Consider the following 21,243-nt stretch of genomic DNA (forward strand, 5'->3'; position numbering starts at 1 on the left):
CGGCCAGTCCCTCCGGCCTTTCCCCTCAGCTCGGTGAACCCGTCCGTGCCTCTCCCTGGGCGGCACAGCACCCCCGATCAGCCGGATCCTGACAGCGAGGAAGAGGAGCGGGGGTCGGCGCAGACACGCCCCGGTGTGTTTTCAGGGCGGCTCTCACAGCCCCTCGGACACACCTGCCGCGCCCCCCGAGGGCCTTGCTGGCCCCGGCTGTGTGAAATCCCGCCCCGGGCTCCGCCCCGCCGGGAGCGGCAGGCGGCGGGCGCTGGGGCCTGGCGAGGCCGGCCCGCATACGGCGGGGGCAGCGCCGACATTGCCTTTTTAGGCCTGCAGCACGCAGCAGCCGGGGCTGGGCCGAGGGGCCGCCGCCGCCGCCAGAGGAACCACCCCGGGCCCAGGCGGGAGGAGGCCGGGGCCGGGGCCGGAGCCGAGCATGTCCCGCGCGGAGCCGGCGGCGGGCGGGGATGAGGTGGTGGTGCGGATCCGGCTGGGGGACAGGTGCTACCCGGTGTGCAAGCGGAAACTGATCGAGCAGAGCGACTATTTCCGCGCCCTGTACCGCTCGGGCATGCGGGAGGCGGGGCCGGGGTCCGGGCCGGAGGAGCAGCAGCTGCGCGGCGGGCTCAGCGCCCTGGGGCTGGAGCTGGTGCTGGACTTCATCAACACCTCGCGCCTGGCCCGGCTGGAGCAGGAGCAGGAGCAGGAGCAGGAGGAGCCGCCGCTGGAGGAGCTGGTGGAGGCCGCCTCCTACCTGCAGGTCACCCCGCTGCTGCGCCGCCTGCTCTCCCAGGTCCGCCTGGGCAACTGCCTGGAGCTGCACCGCCTGGCCCGGGTCTACGGCCTGCCGGAGCTGCAGGAGGCCAGCCTGGCCTTCATGGCCGCCCACTACCACCCGCTGCTGCGCCGGCCCGAGGCCCGGCCCCCGCTGCTCCTGCCCGGCGCCCTCCGCCAGCAGCTGCGGGAGAGGCGGCTGAAGGGCAGCGCCGCCCTGCTGGCCATTGGCGACTTCCTGGGGGCCGCCTCGCTGGGCCCGGCCCCGGCCCCCTGCCGGCACCTGCAGGAGCACCCCTGGGCCATGCTGAGGTACGACGAGGTGGCCCAGAGCTGGCTGCCCCTGGCCAACAACCTGCCCCCGGATCTGGTCAACGTCCGGGGCTACGGCTCGGCCACGCTGGACAACTACCTCTTCATCGTCGGGGGCTACCGGATCACCAGCCAGGAGATCTCGGCTGCCCACTGCTACAACCCCTGCCTCAATGAATGGAGTCAGGTGGCCTCCATGAACCAGAAGAGGTAAACCCAGCCGTGGGGCATGCCCGAGATCTCTCCTGTTGAGTTGTGTGGGTACCGACTAGCTCCGGAGAGGTAGGGCCTGATTCACCCCTGTCCTGCGCCCTGGGGAGTCATTTACATCCCTGTAAGCAGTGCTTTACGCTCCCCTCCTCTCCCTTTTTGCGGGTGTTAATGACCGTACCCAGTATGCGGAGGGGTGATGAGTCAGGTCCAGTCGTCGCCAAGTATCGGTTTGTATTTAAAACAGAAATTCTTGGTAAAATAATGAAGGCAAAAAGTCTCCTCCCCAGTCTCTGCATGGCACATTTTGACACACAGGGAGATCCTGGTTGGTGTCAATGGAAGATCCATGTGTCTATGGCCTGCAGAACATCAGAGTCAAGATCCACCAACAGATTATTATTTGTATTGCGGCACTCAGATGTTGAGCCTAGGCACTGTGCACACCACAGTCCCTGCCCCAGAGAGCTTTCAGATTAGTATACCTGAGGAACATGTTTGTCCTGAAATTGGTTCTTCCAGCATCCCCCCCCTTGCTGCTGCTTAAATTGTTTTTCAAAGCTGATGAAGTATCTTCTTATAACTCAGTGAAAGTGGCCCGTGTAACTCAGTGAGTTTTTTATGTGTTTTTATTGATTTTTCTTGAAGAAACAGAGGACAATTCGGAAAAGGTAAATGATTTACAGCTTGTATATGTTTCCAAATAGTGCATGGTTCACAGGATCTCCAATAGAATTAGGCAATTACACAATTTTACAAGTTGTCAAGACCAGACAACGTTACGGGGAAGTTTGGGATTTGTTTAATTCTTATTGTAAAACTGAATATATTTAATGAAAACATATATTCTCAGCAAAAACAGATGAAAACAGCAAAAATAGTTGAACTCTAAAATTAGGCATGTAAATAGTCCTCACTGAGGAGTGTTTGAAAACGAGAAGATTTTAATAGGCCCTCATCCTTGCAGATAAATTTCTGTGTACATACAGAACACGAATGACTTCATTGGAACTCTGCATAGGCGTAAGGGTCAACCTATAAAGTGTCCCACTGAAGTCAACACATGAGCATGGATCCTGTGTTGATTAAATTGCAGGATGGAACCTTTTCAGCTGTAATATGAGCTTGACAGGAAAGATGTTACTACACACGACGCATCTGCTGCACAAGAAGTGTGTGCTTTCCAAAGCATGGTAACATTCAGCACAGATTTTTTTGGGCTGGATGCCCCTGGCTGAAAAGGGTCATTCAAAGACTAAGAAGTTTGAAATAATCCATAAGTGCTGGTATCTCTCCCTTGACTGAAGAATAGTTAGTGGGAGTTGAGGGCATTTAGCCTCTCTGTGAAACACTCAGCATCTTGCTGAATGTAACATTCACGCTTACATGGATCAGGCCCTGCAGGTATCCCTTCTTTCCCCTGCCTTTTTGAGTAGGGAACTAATCCCATGACTAACCCCTTTTGACCTGAAGAGAAGTTGATCCCTAGTCTTCTACCAGCTGACTTAATATAGTCATTTGAATCGTATTTACAGGAGACAAATTTGTCTTTGAGAAACATACATTGGTGCTTTATATTTATGTATCTTTATGTATCTGTATATTTATGCATGTACAAGTTAAAATGTTTAAAAAGTCAGGAAATGCAAAATTAAAGGTTAGTACAGCAGCAGTAAATTGGACATGTTGCATATATGTAGTGTATTCTTTTATTCCCATTTTCCTTATTTGTTGTATAATATAATACAGGTAAAACTGACAATCTGACTTATTACCTAAATTTTGGGTTATCCCAAATTAGTTTCTGAAATTGATATTATCATAACATTTCAGATATCCGCTGAGTCACGTGCATAGTTGGAGTTCACATGTAATATACTCTCTTGATTAATGTATATTACACACTATAAAGGATATGCTACATGCCTTAGTTAATATTGCCATAGGAACTCTAGAGCATGCATTTCCTGAGACTTTAAAATAAACAATGATATCTTAATATTATGTTAACATCATTTTTTCTTCCCCCCTCCCCCCCCTTTTTTTGGGGTCTATGAAAGAAATGACACTTGTTAAAAATGTAGGCCACAGTTTTTTAAAAAGGGTGCTTAAAGTTAGGGTCCTAAATCTCTTTTTAGGCTCCTAAATAAATGGTCTAGCTTTCAAAAGTGCCCAGCACCATCTGACTTCAGGCCATTTATTTAGGTGCCTAAGAATGGATTTAAGCACCTAACTTTAGGCACCTTTTTAAAAAAAAAAAAAAATCTTAGCTTTATTTTCTTATCAGGTTCTGCAGGAGCAACACCACTCTAATCTGAATACATTTATTGATTGCGTATAGGCCAAACACATGGGCATCTTATATTAATGAAATAAACAAGAAAGTACAGGTATTCCAACGTAAACGGACCAACAATGAATCCACTGTCCTGCCTCAAAAGCTTCCATCCCAGTTATGAATCACGCCAACAAGCTTTTGAAAGCCTGACTCTTCTCTCTTTGTAGTTTGGTTACTTGGCTTTTTTATGAGATTTATTGCCATAGTATTTTAGCATCTCAAAAGCATTAATGAATTAAGCATTAGTGATGTTATCCGGAAAATATCCCAGGGAGCAGTGGGAAGTATTATTATCCTTATTTTAAAATGTGGAATTGGAGCACATAGAGATTTAAATCACTAGTCAAGTTCACACACAGAGTCAGTGGCAGAAGCAGGAATAAATCTCAGATCTCCAGGGTCTCAGATTCTTAACCAGAAGACCATTCTTCCTATTCCAGAGGACCCTGTCTCATTCACTGTGCACCAACCAACTTCTGCATTGAACTATGGCTGGGGTCCTGCTGAAAATACAGTGTTTACCATGCAAACTAAGCCCTGGTCTACACTTACCTGGAGATTCGGCAGCAGTCAACGGGAGTTACGCAAACGACGCAGAGTAGCTTGCGTAACTCATGTCGACTGCTCTGCTTCCCTTCTGTGCACTGTCTACACTGCGCTGTTCCTGTCTACGCAGCACTACGCTACTTGGGGCGGTTTACCAGCGTCGACTTCCTGATTGATTTGAGCAGGTCTACACTGACCGCTCGATCGATCCAGAAAGATTGATCTGGCGGCGGCGAATTTGTCACCGTCAATATAGACATGGCCTAAGACCACATCATAGTACTCTCAACATATGGGCCCTTCTCTGAGAGTATGCTGCTGCCAGCTGTGGAGAGTTTCACTCCAGGAATTGATAGCAAGAGTAATCCAGCAGATCATAATCCCTGCAGTAATCTCTCTCTTTTCTGGCGATCCTGCATTCTCTTTAACTGGAGACAACTCTATGGAAGTGCTTCTGCCTCTTGAGAATATGGTGGCAGCCAGTGAATACACATCACCCTGAGCAACGGTTGGGGGAATTTTTGCCAAGGAGACTTTTTCAAACTTCTCCTTTTATGAAACATGCTGTGGCATCTTTAAAACCACAAGCCCTATCTACGCTATGCAAACTTAAAGTCTCATGTACATTACAACATCCCTCACATACTTATCTTTTTAATCGCATTATGTGACCAAAATGTCTTAAGGTGTGTGCCGGGCATTCGAATGGAATGGTAGTTGAACAATTTCACCTCTAAAAGGAGGGCTGTATAGTAAGGGTGCAGACACTGCCTCGGCAAAAGCAGTACTAGAACTTCAGGCATTTATGCTAGACAGAGAGATGAACCATGGCTCTTATTGCTGCACTGTACATTATATTTTTAGTGTGTGGAGTCTTAGTCAAATAAACAGGACATTTGCTCAATGTGCTTTTGAGAAAGGGCAGTCACATGTTTCTCTGTTGGAGGGAACTTGGATCAATTGGTGCAATTATATTTCATGGGTCAATGTTGCATACCCTGAGGCAGGGCTCCTGGTCACATTAAAGTTGATTGTTTGACTCTGACTTTTTAATGGGACCTGCATTTGGCCCCAAGTGAACTGAAATACTTCATGGCCAAAAGAGCGAGTTGAGGAGTAAGATAATGCACTCTGCTGAGTGGCTACTAATAAAAGGATTGCCATGCCCTTAAAAATTTGCTGGATTTTATAATTGGGTCCTAAAGACTATTTAAAGATTGTTTATGAGTAATTCCAATCTAGTTTATAGCTGTGATCCATCCTAAGTACTTAGGTGCTTCATCACCATAGTATTGGAGTGCCTCACAATCAGTAATAGTGTTGTGCAAATAAAAATCTCTGTATGGTAGAACAGTGTTATCCCCATTTTACAGATGGGGAATTGACTCCTAGGATAGATTAAGTGACTTGCCAAGTGTCATGCAGGAAGTTTATGGCTGAGTTTAACCTGGATCTCTTGAGTGCCAATCCAGTGCCCTGCCCAATACATCCTACTTCCTATCTCTAAAGTTATGTCGTTCAACAAGCACTGTTTGTACTGAAACACGATCTTTATAGAACTGACTTGAGTGTTCTGAACAGAGATCCTAGAAATCCATTTGCTGTGGAAAAACACGGAATTAGCATTTTGTCAGAGAATCTTTTTTTTTTTTTTTTTTTACATTTACATTGTGAAAAAATAAAAACCAATATTAACTAAATGTTACTGAAAGTACCAGTGTCACTTATTCAGTGTGCGCAACCCCTCCCTCTTGTGGTTGATTTTGTAACGAGCTTTAAATTTACAGTGCAACCCTCTTTATCCAATCTAATCGGGACTGGGGCCAGAGCAGATCATCAGAAATTCAGATAATCAGGAGAATTGGCAAAGTGCTTCCCATCTCTTCTTTTAAGATGGGGGAGGGAGGCATGGCTGACCAGCCGAACCTCAGCTGCCCGGGGCTGACGGCCCGAGCCTTGCCACTGTCAGTCTGGGCGGCTGGTGGTTCAGGTAATATGGAGAGCCGGATAAGGAGGCTTGGATAAACAGGGTTCCTCTGTATATCAGTAAAATATTGTGTTTAACTGATACCTCTATATACTGTGGCTAGGAAAACTATTGTTCAACATTTAATTTTAATCATGGAAAAACATGGATTTTGATAGGTTTTTTTAATCGGAGAATTTTGGATTTTTTAATCACAAAAAACTAGGATCCCTGGTTAAGAGGAAGTAACTTCACATGCAGAGGTCATGCTCCTGGGTCAGTAGAATTAGTGAGAAAAAACATTACTTTTGGAAGAGAGAGGAGATGACAAGGAGCCGTAGGGATTGTGTACTGATGAACAGTCCTTTTCCCTTTCGTTTTACTAAGCGACACTTACTATTTTTAATTATTGTACCTTTAGAATCCTTGTGTTATGAGCCAACATTGACTGTATTTTTAATTGTTATTTTGCTCCAAAATGCGTGATGTGTTGTGTTTTTTCCGGTAGATAATATCCCGGGCTTGGAAGGCCCGTGTAAACACCAGCCTGGGAGCATGCAGGTGCATATGGAACAGTGCTTATGGGAGCAATCTGTGCCTGAGCCACTGCCACCTGCAGGACTTTCACAGGAAGACGAGAGGAGCTGCTCCTGGTGAAGTTATAGACCAGGAGTTCTCAAACCAGGGGTCGTGACCCCTGGGGGGGATCGCAAGGTTATTATGGGGGGGTCGCAAGCTGTCAGCTCCCATGCATGCTGGTAAGGATGGCATGGCATGGGAGGGGTCATCACTTTTGTGGGGGGGTCATCACAGCCTTTTCAAAGGGGGGTCCCAGCAAAAAAGTGTGAGAACCCCTGTCATAGACAGAGGATTAGAAGACCTACAGGCTACCTCCTGAAGAGATCTTCTCTTCCCCACTTCTGTCCCCTCACTCCCAGTTCCTGTCTGACAGGAATTACTGCAAACACTTCTACTGTAAAAAGCCAGATTCATCCCAGGCATACCTCTTGCTCTGCCAAGGCCCAAATATGGATTGTATTTGGATAATCGAGAGGGCAGGAGCCATTCAGTAGCAGGGTGGCCTCCCTCCACAGCTGGGGGCTCGTCCTACTCCTCACAGTCCTGGCCGGGGGTTTCTGCTCTGCCCCCTTCCTCCCTCCCTTCGGCCAGTGACACCCAATTCCTGCAAGCGCAAGGTGCGGGGCAGAGCAGAGACTCTTGGAAGGACTCTGCTCTGCCCTGCTAGAGCTGCAGCCTTCCTTGTGCAGGGAGCCCTGTGCGGCTCCACTGTCATAGCCCTGTCACTCGTTCCCATGACAGCGTGGCCTCAGAGGGCCGTTGAGCAGCAGGGTGGCCTTCCCCATGGCCAGGGGCTCATCCTCCTCTTTGCAGTCCTATCTGGGGGTCTGCTCAATTATCCAAACCTCTGCATTATCCAGATCCCTTTCTTGTCCCCCAGCACGAGAGACATGGGGGACAAGGAGGAGATTCAGATAATGCGTGTAAGAGGGTTTTGAATAAACGGGCTTCTACTGTACTCATTCAGGAAATCTAAAATGCTGTAGGATTCATCCCTGTAGTGTAAACAACTCTTTCTGTAACCACACTTTCATGAGTCTTTATCTCTGATGTAATAGTTTTCAACTATAAAATAAGAGGGCAACAAATTTGTGCAGAGCTTTGGGATTAAAATGAGTGACATCCTTTGATGAGGGGCGTTTGAAATGTCTGATTCCTGGTGTAACTCCGTTGAAGTCAGTGGAGTTTCATCAGGAATGGATTTGACCCTGCATTGAGATCAGTGGTTCCCAAGCTGTGGTCCATGGAAAACTGGCTAGTGGTTGTGGGAAGCTGGCTTGTTGTATGGTACTTGCTTTCTTTGTTTCCAGCTGCTGAAGCACATTTAAAAAGGCATTAAATACTTTCCTAAGGTTAGTTTTTCATCTAAGCAATTGCTGTAACTGGTACACAAAGGCGAGTGGTTGTTCAAGACAGTCTCTCTACTAAGTTATGGTCCAAGCGTTGAAAAAGTGTCATCAGTGCCTGGGAGTAAAATAAATATTTTAGTTAGTGCTGTAGCTAGATTTCATATATTTGAGGGGTATGCTCTGAACACCACGTTAGCCAGTGCTGAAATCAGATACATCATTTGAACACTTCGCATGAATATATGACACGAACCCCTTAGGAGTTGATGGTTGTGCCATACATCATTCACACAGTGGCTGTCCCTATATTTGCAACAAGGCCTCCAATTATAGCGAGGCCATCAGATAAATGTGATAATAATGATCTCCATACCAGGAAAGCAGCAGGAGGCCACATTTTCTGGTGATTAGAGCAGCTAAGTATGACTAAGAAGACCTGAGTTCTGTTCTCCACAGGACACTGTGACCTTGGGTAATTCATTTATCTTCTCTGTATTTTAGCTTTCTTCATCAGTAAAATGGGGTAAACACCCAACTTGGCAAAGTGTCTTGTGGCCATCAGGTGAAAGACATTGTATATGCCCAAGTGACTTAATTTTATAAGAGAAACTCTGCTCCTGCCCCTCCACAACACGCAGACAAACACAGCTGCAGACCTGCTCACAACTTACTAATTTTAAAGGATACATTTATTTTCTAAAATGTATTTATAGTCAACCTACAGTTCCTCAGACATGGAACTCCAGTAGTTCATAAGTGTGTGTTTTTTTCCTCCTGCTGTAGCTTTTAAAACAGGTACGCCTCTTTGAAAGAGAAAGGGGTTTTTTTTACAAGTAATTGCTCTCATTTCATACCCAATATTGCCACTTTAGTCCAGATTCTTTAAGCTGGGAAACATAATGACTGAAGATGTGCAGAGTGACTGAATAGCAAACGATAGCACAAACAGAATAAAAAGCAAATAATTCTTTCAAAGAAGCATTTTAGTTTCTTGAGTTGTCTCAGGATTACAAGCACAAAATGATTCCACCTGGAAAGAGATCCCCCCACCCCTCCGACACACACACACACACACTTCTGCAAATATATTTAATACAAAAAATTGCAGGGTGGTCTGCTGCCAGCCAGGGTTCATTTTGTTCAGACATAACCATGCAAACCTACTTAGTATTCCTACTGACTTGGCACCTCATGCTCACACTGAGTGAAACTCACCTTTTGGTGTAAAGGGCAGCACATAGCTAATGCACCACTAATGCCTTTGTGGGCTTCAGTGGGGCATTCCATGGCCTTGCGCTGGGTCCAGTTCATAGCGGTAAATTTCACCCGTTGAACTTAATAGGAGTATTGCCTGAGTAAAATCTGCTGGATCTGGCTCAGAACAAATAGTGCTGAAGGAGCAATTTTATTATCCATTGATCCAGTTCTGGATTTCTTTCCCATCTCGCCCCTTTGCCTCAGTTTTTCTGTGTCTTCCTATCTCCCCTTTTCTTGTGGTCTCTGGAATGTTTTTCCATGCGTTCTGTTTCGAGGCACAAGCGGCAAAGTGATACTGCAATCATTGGCAACGTTTCCCTTTGCAGCCTGTGAAATACACGGGACACGGTGAAGTAAAATGGGAGGGGAAAATATAGAACTTTGATATTGTGACACCAAATCCACTTCATTGGTCTGTTGAGCTCAGCATTCTGTGTTATTGTGTGGCTGGAGTTTTCAGAAGGTGTGACTATGTCTAGCCCTTGACTGGAGGGAAGAACAACCAAAATGTGTTACTTTCAGGGTGATTGTGGTGGTGAAAGTAGAGAGAGAAATAGAGAGGAGATATTCCTCTCCATCTCCTGCAGGGAGTGAGTCACCCTGTAAATATTTATTTATTAGGGGTTATTGGGACACTACCACAGACCAGGGACAGTGCTCAATTTTAGGCACTAATCTGCTTTTGCATGAAACTTTGGAAACTCTAGCTGGAATAATATTTTTGTGTGTGTGTGTGTGTGTGTGTGTGTGTGTGTGTGCGTGCGCATGTGTGCATGTACGTGTGTGTACTGAGGCACGTCACAAAAGAATACACAAACATAAAACGCAAGCCTGCTAGAACAGATTACTGTGCTAAATAGCTAAATTTAAATTGAATTGAATTGAAATCTAAGTATAAGATGTTTAAAAGGCTCAACATTATTATTTATTTCCTGAGTGCCACCAGTGTGCTCAGCCCTCTGTAAACATGAAAGGATGCGGTTGCTGCCCCAAGAGCCTTACAATCTCTTTTGGACACAGAGTAAACAGTTCAGACAGTATAATATACTGGCTGATGGTACAAATTTGACGTGATGATGGTATCTTGGAACCATAATAAAAATAACGTCCTTTCCTTTTTGTTTTTTTTCTTTCACGTGCTGTCTATTTCATTGCTCCAATCTGTGTCTTCTAGGTCCAATTTTAAGCTTTTGGCTGTAAACGGAAAGCTGTATGCCATTGGTGGTCAATCCCTTTCCAATGTGGAATGTTACAGCCCAGAGCACGACTGGTGGAATTTTGTGGCATCTATGCCAAACCCTCTTGCAGAATTCTCAGCTTGTGAATGCAAGGGCAAAATTTATGTTGTCGGAGGATATACTACAAGAGGTAACACACTTTTGTTGTTGTTGTTTTAAAATCCTGTTGCTTTTAAAATCCACAACCAATTTGTTCAAGAAATGTAATCTGCCTTTAAAGGTGAAGTGGAAGGCTTTAAACATAAATACTAAACATAACCTAAGATAAATCACTTGGGTAGAAAATACTTATCAGCCAAAAATTACGAACCAGAGTGCCTGTATTAAAGTGACCTGACTTCTAAAGGAGCTGCATGTGTTTGGCACCTCTACAAATTAGCCATTTTTACTTAATTTCTAATTATGGATTTTGGAACCTAACCGTGGGCACACTGGTTTTGGCAGACAAATACCTACATTTTAAAAATGACATATTTGATAGCTTTTTCTCATCTCACCTACCAGTACCTGAACTCAGGGTTTAGTATTTCTATAATAACTGATGCCATCACAAATCCTAAAACACTTCAAGGCATGCAGATCAGTATTCTCCTTTTTAGGTGGTGGTGATTGCAGATGAAACAAACGTCTCAGCAGGTAAAATCTTTTGTTTCCTTTGAAAATAGTTTTGTTGTTGTAATGTATTCTCTTAGTGGTTTAAGATAGCAAAAAAGCTTTTTTGTTTAAAAAATACACACACCTCAGTTCACCTTTTAACTGTTACAAGCTGGTGTTTCCATTGCTCTGCCAAGGAATAAATAAAAATAGCCATCATTTTTGTGTGATATAGATAAATAGAAACCTGCTTCCTTCCGTTACTCCTCCAGCCTCCCATTGCTGTGCAGCTTTCCTTTACCTTGTAATGACAAAAGCAAAGATGGGTACATTGCTGCTGACATCATCAGTGATTGTGCTGCATGGATGGAGAAAGAAATAAAAAGGAAACACTGTTCATGTCTACTCTGTTGGAATTGTGGAGGAAAACAAATATAATAGCCCCTCTCTATTTGTCCACACTAGAGTTTTCCACAGTGCCATTCATTGTAATGTCTTGGTGCTTCACAAGTAAATTAAAACTGCATGGTAACTTCTAGTCCCTCCAATTTGCCTTCCTCAGAAGAGTTTCTCTGTCATTAAGGTCCAGATTCAAGAAGGCATTAAAGCATGTGCTTAACCCCATCCCTGTTCAGGACACCATGTAAGCACGTGGTTATCTGTGAGAACATGCTCAAGTCCCAGGGACTTCAAAGTTAAGTCTCTGTGTAAATGCTGTCCTGAGTAACGATGCTTAAGTTAAATTTAAATATTTTCTTTTTATTTGACTGCTGTGGGGATTAGGACAATTATGTAATTTAGGCACTAGAATTGACAGCAACAAACAACATTGGCAGGTCATTCCAGTTAATGCTAATGCTGTGGAAGGAGAGAGTGTTTATGCATATCTGATCTTGTGAAAGACAACAGAGTGGGGCATGTGTTTTGCTCTAGAAAACAGATGCTCGGATAATATTAATACTTACTGTTTATATAGGGATTCTCCTCCATAAATCTGAGATATTGTGATTGCTTGAAATGTTTGATTTTGGGACCTGTGTACTGGGAAAAATATCATTTTTGGAGGAAAATATAAAATTATTTTCCTTCCAATATTTTAGAAGTCTTTTACTGTCTTTTAAAGTGGCTATTTTGACAAGAACAGGTAGAAGGATCTCAATTTCCACCTGCAATTTTAATGACCCATGTGGTCATGTAAACAGCTGCTTTCAAATTGTAATCTTTCACTTGTGAAACACCTTCCGAGTATGATATATTCCAAAAGTCCCACTTCAGGAAGGGAAATATCTGACTTTGTCTTTACGTTTTCTCTGGAAATGGGAAGAGTAGGAGTTAGTTATTCGAAATAGTGCTTCCGAATCACAGTAGAACTTCACTTATAAAGCTGTCTCTCCAATCACAGCAAGTCTTTTTCTTTTTTCTGGGTAACGGATTACAATGAATTCTTATGGCAGCTAGATTGCTAGGAATTCAGACAGAAGAGTCAAAGAATGTTAGGTTATATATCGACTGAAGTCATGCAGATGCAGCGTTTGATGCTTCATTTTTATACATACCTTTAACTAAATTTAGTAAATGGAACAAAAACCTTTAAGTGAATTTAGTGTTCATGAAAGTATAGAATTATAAGCCATGTCTAGAACCAGTCACAGGGCAAGCAAATGCTATGGCAACTTCTCCCTATACAGCTCTGCTAATATATGTCAGTCCTGACCAACATATAATATCCATTGCTGCTCTGTATTTATGCCCCCATGAAGCTTTGCCCGTATATATCAATCTTGATCTATGATACCATCTGCTATTCCAATTGTGGAGCTGTCTTAAGTAGAGATTGTCAAGTGTAGTAGACTTGTGATATGGACCAAGTTCTAAGAGACCAGGCTGAGGTATCCATGCACTTTTTCACTTGTGAACTGAACTAGGATTTGAACCCAGAGATTGAAAGCTAATTTATTAATCAATTGAGGCTCTTGTCTATTCTACATTAACTTAACCAAGCTTAATTACAGAACATGGCTATGGTCCCCCATACCATAAAATAGAACCATGTTGTAACCGGTTCTGAGTATAACTGTTATAATCAGATGCCTTGATGTGGTGTAACTGGAGTGTAGATAGGGCCTCAACTTTTTCTTGTCCCTTCCATCCCTCACTGCAGCTTTGAGCTCCTAGTTTTGAATTGTTTTGACAAGATCTGTTTTTATGAGGTTTTGAAAATTTGCCATTAGGTCATTCTTGTCACTTGCTGAAATATAACTGGATTTATTAATTTTATTACATAAACATTTGATTTGTGGAGTGAAATGCAATGCCCTAGAATAAGTTTGGGTGATAAATCATCGCCTGACAACTATTAATGAAACTTAGTGTTTTCATGAAAATCTGATTCATCTGTGATCACTGGCTGAGACCTGAGAATATCTTCTGCAGGGGGAAGTGGAGCAATTTTCAAATATCGGTCAGTGACCAAAGATTAAAAAGAACACAAGCTAACAAGTAGGAATTATTCAACTAACCCCTTCACTCCCTTCATACCCAGACCACTTGGATCATGTAATCGGAGTGCCAAAAGCAGTTTAATCTTTCCCTCCGCAAAAGAAAAGAGTGATCAGAGACTCCACTCTCAAAAAGGAAAAGGTTGTCCATCTATTGTTCACACTGGTTCTAAATAATTAATGTCTCTTCCAACTCTGCTTGTCGTATGTTAATTTATTTACAAGGAAGAGTTGAATCAACAATCTCTAATACTGATTGACATACTGTATAACAGGGGTGGCCAAACTGTGGCTCATGAGCCGAATGCGGCTCTTTTACAGATAAAGTGTGGCTCGCAGGGTCCTCTATGTTCCCCCTATTCTCCGCCTACCAGACTGGGGTGGGGAGCTCGGAGTTTCTGCCCTGTGGCAGGGTGGTGGCCCTGCAGCGGGAGCGGAGTATCGGGTGGTCAGTAAGTTTGGGCACTCCTGCCGTGTAAGAAGGAAGAGTCCTCCACTGATGTGGACTGAGTTTTTGCATAAAAACCTCTCCTTTGTTTCAGACAGGAATATGAACATTTTGCAGTACTGTCCCATCTCTGACTGCTGGACCAACTTTGAGCTGTGTGATGTCCACATTCGCAAACAGCAGATGCTCTCCGTGGAGGAAACCATCTACCTGGTAGGGGGTTGTATTCATGAACTGGGACCTAACCAAAAATCCAGCCAAAGCGAGGACATGTTAACAGTGAAGTCTTACAACATTGCTACTAGAGAATGGCTCTACCTCAAGGAAAACACGTCCAAATCAGGTCTCAACTTGACTTGTACTCTCCATAATGATGGGATCTATATAATGAGCAGAGATATTACGCCATCTACAAGCTTGGAACACCGTATTTTTCTTAAGTACAACATATTTTCAGACAGTTGGGAATCACTTAGACGCTTTCCAGCCTTTGGACAAAACATGTTGATCTGCTCTATGTATTTGCCCAATACGACAAAAGTGTAATTACACCATTTTTTCCTTTCACCTCATCAGTCATTTTTGGAAGAAATAAATTATTTTCATTTCTGAATGGGACATAGTCACACAAGCCTATGCATGAACTATTGGTTCTGTTTAAAAAAAAAAAAAAGTTGCAAAACTCAATAGAAATGCTTGCGAAATTTCTGAAAATTTCAATTAAACCTACTTTTTGTTGTTTTTTATTTAAACAATGCCAAGCAATGTGTGCAATTCAGAGACAACAGCACTGTGTTGGTACCTGATACAGCAAGGGGAAAGTGAAACTGATTGGTCTAGTTTTACAGCCCCCTTTTAATAAAATTCAAAAGGAAAACAAGCAGGATTTCTGTTTTAATAAACTAAGAGAAGAATGAAAGATAAGGAATTATTTTTAAATAGGGTTTGGCGTCTGGCAATATCCTGTAAGCTGCACAAAGTATGAGATTATTTGTCCTTTAATATTTTTATCTTTTCTACAGTAATGGAGTGAGGGAGATTTTCAGAGGCATAAATGGCAGTTAGGTGTCCACTGGGATTCGAAATCTCTCCTATAGTTTCTTATGAAACACCCATATAGGCAGTGGGGAGATTTGCACAAAGATTTAAAAGTGCTGCCCAGGGTTCTGGGTATTTTTTCATGTAAGTTGGTGACAGGCATTGAACTACTCCCTACTTTAAAAAAAAGAAAGAAACCCACAGGTAAGAGGGCACTAAACTCCGTTGGGGAAAAGGCTCAGTGGGAGAAGTGATTTTTAAATTTATTTTTGATTTGTTCAGTTAGCTTCTCCAAATACTCTGCATTTAAGATCAAATTGTAGAAACAAAGACATTTTGGAGGTAGGCTACGTGGCGGTAGAATGCGTCTGAGCCCCAGATCACTAAGCAGGCTGGCTCCATCCTGGGGTTGGTTAGCCCAGTGCATAAAGTTGGGCGGGGCAGCTCAGAGGTGTGGTGGGGAGAGGTGAACTCATGAAAATGAACTGCCACCAACACAACAATCACCTGAGCAGCTCTGCATGAATCCTGGTCCTTTCCCTTTCTACCAGATGCTGATAAATGGGTTACTTCACCCTCTGGCCTATGGTAATCCCTTTGCTGCCCCAGAGGGAAGGGGCAGGGAGAGATGAAACCTGGATCTCTGACTTTTCATATGTGCTAATTTGGGGCATGTGGGAAGAGTCACTTTCTGGGGAGAGGGTTCCCTTCCTCTCCTCACAGCTCCTCCCAAATTGCCTGGGGAGATCTTTATTCTAATGGGACCCTCTTCTTTCGCTGGTTGACAAGTTTTGAAAGGCCTTTTCACTCTGTCTGCCTGGGTGGAGTCCACAACTCCTCCCCAGACCCAGGAGAGAGTTGGACAGTCAAGAAAGTCTTACACTTGAAAGTCTCCTGCCTTAGGGGAGACCAAGCCTCTCTTAGGATCCCCTTAGGTATCTGCAGAGCCCTGTCACAGCTTTCTCACAGTCCATAGCACAGATGTTGCTGGGTCCAGAACTGGGCCCCATATCCTTGTGTGTACAATAACATGGAAAGATGGAGAATTTGAGCTGATCCCTTGCAGTGGTTCAATCAACATATAAGCCTCTTTTGGGAGGGGTTAGGGAGGGTAGAGGAGAGGGGGAATATGTGCCTGCAGGTTTTGTGCACACAAAATGAACTGCCACTGCTAGTTTGACTACCGCAATCAGGCAGCTGAAGGCATAAGCACTGAAGGTAGTCCCTGCACTCCAACTAGACACACAAACTATGTGTATGCAATTTGTGCCCACGGGCGTGGTCATGGTTTTGAAAATGAATCACAAGGAGCAGCTGCCTCTGTTACACCAGCCCAAGCAGACTGAGCAATCACATCTGCTCCAGGGTAGAAATAAGTTGACCGGAATGGAATACTTTTATAAAGTCCCTGTTTTATATTTTCAAAGCACGTAGTTTCAGTGTCTTAGGGTAGATATGAGCAGGAGGCCATTACCCCATGACAGCTTTCCCTTAGACTCATTATCTGATGATTTGTTTTCCTTCACTTTTCTGCAGTACTAGATTCTTTTTCCCCCCAAGCATCTCCCAACGGCATCCCAGATCACACTCAGAACAACATACAGGGCGATCTCTTCACAGCGCAATCCGTCAGTCTGCGTTCTGTTGCCCAGTGACTTATGTGCTGAATTATTTGTGAAGAGTTATCGCTTACAGATTCACCCCCTGCCCAGAGTAATATCTCTGAATGACAGCTTTCAAATCTGGTGTCCATTAATCCAATGACTTCCAACCCAAGCTGGGGTTTTGAGAGCTTTGCTTTGTTTCTTGGGGGTGATTGTTCCTTTCCCGGTGGCCTCCTATTATATTGGGTTAATGTACATAGTCGAGTGTATCATTCTTTTACACCAAATGACGAACCTCTCTCTATGCAGGGCGGACTTTCAGCGCTCTGTGATCAGATGACTATTTTCAAGGTCTGGTGAGCCAGCAACAGTCAGTCAGGGGAATGGGCGCTGAGACTGTTGATGATTGACGTATTTTGGGGACCATTCGGACATTGGCCTCTCTACTTTGAATACATCCAAACTGGCACAGGCTGTAGTGTGTAAATAGCTCATGTCACATCAAAAGGCTATGCAGTGCTGTGATAATGCTACGTAGGACCATACTGAACAAACTTTTTTTTCCCCAGGGAGGCACTTGTGGTGTGTGGCCCTCCACACCTCAGAGAAGAAATTCTAATGACTGTCCCATTCCTGTCTTATTTTCTTTCCATTGCTTTAATATTCCACATACGGCATCATTTGGCAGCTGCTGCCCTTCTAGGCAAGGCAGACTGGCAAGGGGCTCTTTCTGGAGCTAATCAACAAACTGCTTCGTCAGCCAATGGAAATGTTGTTGAGTGATGCAAGACATTCTGTTACCTCCCTTGGAGGGTAAACCGGTCTTAATTTAAGGGACGATTAAACTTCCATTGAATGGCAGCAATATAAATATACTGAAACGAGAGGCCATGTGGTCTACTTAATTGAGTACAGGACTGGGAATTCCTGAATCTTAATCCCGGCTCTGCTCCTCACTTACTGTGTGGCCTTGGACAGGTCACTTAGCTTCTTTGTGTCTGTTTTCTACAACTGCAGTCTGGGTAGTAATATCTACCCCACAGCGGTGCTGAAGTTTAATTGATGAATGTTTGTCAGACACTCTGAACATGTAAAGAACTACATAAATGTTCAGTGTTCTTCATATATATTTCATTCTTGAAACTGTCTTGTGGGAGATGTTAGGACGAATCCCACCTTGCTCTATATTAGTTATCTTGAGTAAGTATTTACAATCTCTATGTCTCAACAGATTTGTCTTGCCTTTTGTCAGCTTTTCTTTTGTTTACATATTGGTTCTTTTTCTTTTCTTCACATAGTCATCTAGAGCTTATCTCAGTTCCTCCTGCCCAACTGCCCTTGGTGCTTTAACCATCCATTCTCAGAATTGCTTCTTTCCCGTCATGTCTAGGTTATCCAGTGTTGCGTACCCAGGCATCAAGCTTTCATATTCCCTTGTGGGCATTGTCCTTGCCTCATGGACCAGTCCTACTAGATAGTAAAAACTGGAATGAGTGAAAACTGACCACTTGCATGATCTGTGGTTTCAATGTGAAATAAGATTTGGATGATATTTAAACTTGTTTTCGACATAAACTCCCTGGCCAATTTCCATAGCTTTCCCTTCTTGCCCTGCCAGCTGACCTTCCTTGAGATGCATGTCTGCATTTTCCCTTCTTTGAAATATTTGTCTTGCTACATCCGTTGTCCAGCCTGTTTTGCTAAAATTACACGATACCAGTTTGTCAGCCTTTACAACTTGACCATCTGCCTTTCACAATGTTCTGTTCTTACCAGTAATGAAGATGAAACAATCAAGCAATGAGTAGCCCAGGGAGAGCATTTTTCTTTCTCTCATTTTGGGCTCCTGGCAGAGAAGAGGGCTGCATAGCAATAACTGTTGCTGTTATTGAATCCTCATTTTGCTGAGAAATGACACTGCAGTTATGCAAACACTGTGAGAAAATTGGTCCATGTCAGGGCCACAGAAGAGACAGGAAGGCATAGGATGTAATAACACCCCTCAGGACTTTACATGTTCAGATGCTTCACAAACAGTGATGAATCATCACTATCTCCCTGTAAGGTAGATACACACAGTAGATGGTATTATGATCAGAGGCAGTGCTTTAAGGGTGAAGATTGGTATGGTGTTCAATTCATAAGCAGCTATCAAGAATTCCTTTCTGAAAGCAGTAACCTTGAGTGTCTAGTAGGTTTTATTGATTTTGCACTTACAAGGATGACCAAAGGGTGGCTCCCAACACCCACGGTATGTTTTAGAAACAGAACAAAAGCCTTAAGGTAGTAGGGAGAGTTTAAACTTTTCCCCTGATATTCTAATTAATGTTGACATTCTGTACGTACTGTATGTTTTCTATTTGATATGCTCGATGCCTGTTTCAGTGCAACTTATGTTTCTTATCCAAAAGGGAGAAAGGATGCTGGAAAAGGAGCCTGGCCTTTGAACAATTGTTCTTTCATCACCTTGAAAATTGGTACCTTCATGCATATGGTATATGCGTTTTGTTTTTCTGATGGTGTTGATGTTACCAATAAACAAGTATTAAACATGCCATAAGAATTGCAACATTTTTAATATGCTTTAATTTTTTTACAGTAGTTAGGACTGTGACATGCACGGTGTCTTAAATGTGAACTCTGCCTGTCAAAAACGGCACAACTCACTGCAACTACTCTATTCCTTTTTCTGCTTGCACACTAGGAACTATGGCCTCTGGGAGGCACCAGTTCTGCAGATGGTGAGTGCCCTCAGTCCAATTCTCTCCAGTGGAGGATAAAGGCACTCAGCTCCTTGTCACATCAGGACACAAAATGTTTCCTGTTTCTCAGAGCTCACAGACTTCTCCAGGGTTCAGTAGTGTAAGGACATGTGAGCCCTTCTAACCCTACACTCCTTTGATTTAGTTTTGACTTGTGACTGTTTCATCTCTTGTGGCCTTTCTGCTGAGGTTGCGTGATGTGTGTTAAAAATGTGTCACTGTGTCGAGAGAGGACAGATGCACTGTAATAAAGTAATATTTTTCAATTAATGAAATGGACTTTTCCCTTCCACCAGTGCTAGAATGTGAATAGAGCCAAACCACTCATTCTGGGTCCAATGATCCTACACTGTACATACACACCAACATGCACCTACACCTGTCTCCTTCTCCCATGGATCTCCCACCCTTCTCACTGAACACTGACTATTCTCCTTTAGAACAGTAGACCATGTACCACCTTAGCTGACCAAAAGCTGGTAGGGGAGGTGCTCCTATCTGCAGTTGCCATCTTCCTTCCCCTCTCTGAGACCAAAATGCCTCGCTTCTACTATATGCCAGTGCTCAGAGCTGGGATCTTTCCTCCTGCCCGCAGCTTCCAAACCATTGCCGAGGTCAGATTTCTGAGGCAGGACTTGTGCTTCAATGGACCCACAACTGCCTGGCCCCTTTTGTGCAGTATGTGTTTGATGCTTATCAGCACTTCTCCTGAAGCTGACCTGTGTACTCTCTTCCTCTTGTTCAAGCTCTTTGTAAATAAGAGCTAGACATCGTAGGGAGTGTTGGTAGCTCTGTAGTTAATGTTGAAATTAGCTTCCTAGTACCAAACTGATCTTTACATTTCCTCTTGCTTTCCCTTTTCCCCTCCACTACCCCTCATAACTTCTCCAAAAAGTAAACGATCCCCGTAATTCTGCATGTCATGTCTGATCCCCAGGTTGTAACTCAGAGATTTGGAGAATTAGGTAAAGTTCAGAGAAAATGGGTTTAATTTTTTTTTCCTGTTCGCTTTATACAAACTTTCCTAACTTTTTTGACTTGTCATATCTTTAAAATGACCTAGCCTACAAATTCCACATTGGTTTTGTTGGCCTTGTCATGGAGAACTGTCTTCTAGGGACAGATTCTGCCACCTTGATCTATGTTCAGTAGGACCTCAGTCCACAAGTCGTATTTGCAGGTTGTGGCATTACTCAATGGAAAGGTAATAGAATCTGACATTTAGTGTTTGAAGGGGGGGACTAGTGAGATATAAGGGGAGACATTACTAAATATGCCTGGGGACTCTCATCATTTCAAAATCTTCACATTTTAAGTTGTTGAATTTTTATAGTTTAACTGTAGTTTTTTGAGTTGTTAAAGGGACCCCGCTTTCAACGTTTGCGTTTCTTTAAAGAAGTCTCCAGTTCAGGAATGTTAGATACATGTTATACACCGTGATATTGAACTGCAGAACCTGTGGAGCCTCATAAGTGAGGGACTTGCTGCCATCTGCCGGCATGGCTTTGAGCTACTGCATTCAAGTGGAGACCAGAGCTACATGTCATGGATGGGAACCCGTAGTTTGTGGTTTATAAATGTCAGCTGATGATATTTTCCACAGCAGAGTCCACGCAAACTAAGTTTTAGGGGGTGCAAAGATATTCAGCAACAGCAGCTGGCCATCCTCCCTCCAGGCATAAACTGTTTTCAACTATAGCAACTGAGCTTGCCATACACGTCTCCGTCAGTTCAAA

General features: G+C 43.7%; 1 protein-coding gene across 1 annotated transcript; it reads left to right on the forward strand.

Annotated features, from left to right (window-relative positions):
* Positions 1–303: 303 nt before the first annotated feature.
* Positions 304–15,884, forward strand: KLHL42 (kelch like family member 42). Its single transcript, XM_067531025.1, has 3 exons — positions 304–1,290; positions 10,500–10,693; positions 14,198–15,884. The coding sequence occupies exons 1-3, from the start codon at positions 431–433 to the stop codon at positions 14,647–14,649; spliced, it is 1,506 nt and encodes a 501-aa protein (XP_067387126.1). The 5' UTR covers positions 304–430; the 3' UTR covers positions 14,650–15,884.
* Positions 15,885–21,243: the final 5,359 nt, after the last annotated feature.

The sequence above is a fragment of the Emydura macquarii genome, unplaced genomic scaffold (assembly GCF_026122565.2).
Source record: "Emydura macquarii macquarii isolate MOO-44397 ecotype Brisbane River unplaced genomic scaffold, CSIRO-AGI_Emac_v2 contig_3122, whole genome shotgun sequence".
Classification (NCBI taxonomy): domain Eukaryota; kingdom Metazoa; phylum Chordata; order Testudines; family Chelidae; genus Emydura; species Emydura macquarii.

What these genes read in the sequence shown, in the direction of transcription:
- KLHL42 (XM_067531025.1), top strand. Translation starts at nt 431, where the DNA reads ATGTCCCGCGCGGAGCCGGCGGCGGGCGGGGATGAGGTGGTGGTGCGG. An exon ending in GCCTCCATGAACCAGAAGAG is followed by an intron (nt 1,291 to 10,499) that starts GTAAACCCAGCC and finishes TGTGTCTTCTAG; the next exon opens with GTCCAATTTTAAGCTTTTGG. An exon ending in CGGAGGATATACTACAAGAG is followed by an intron (nt 10,694 to 14,197) that starts GTAACACACTTT and finishes CCTTTGTTTCAG; the next exon opens with ACAGGAATATGAACATTTTG.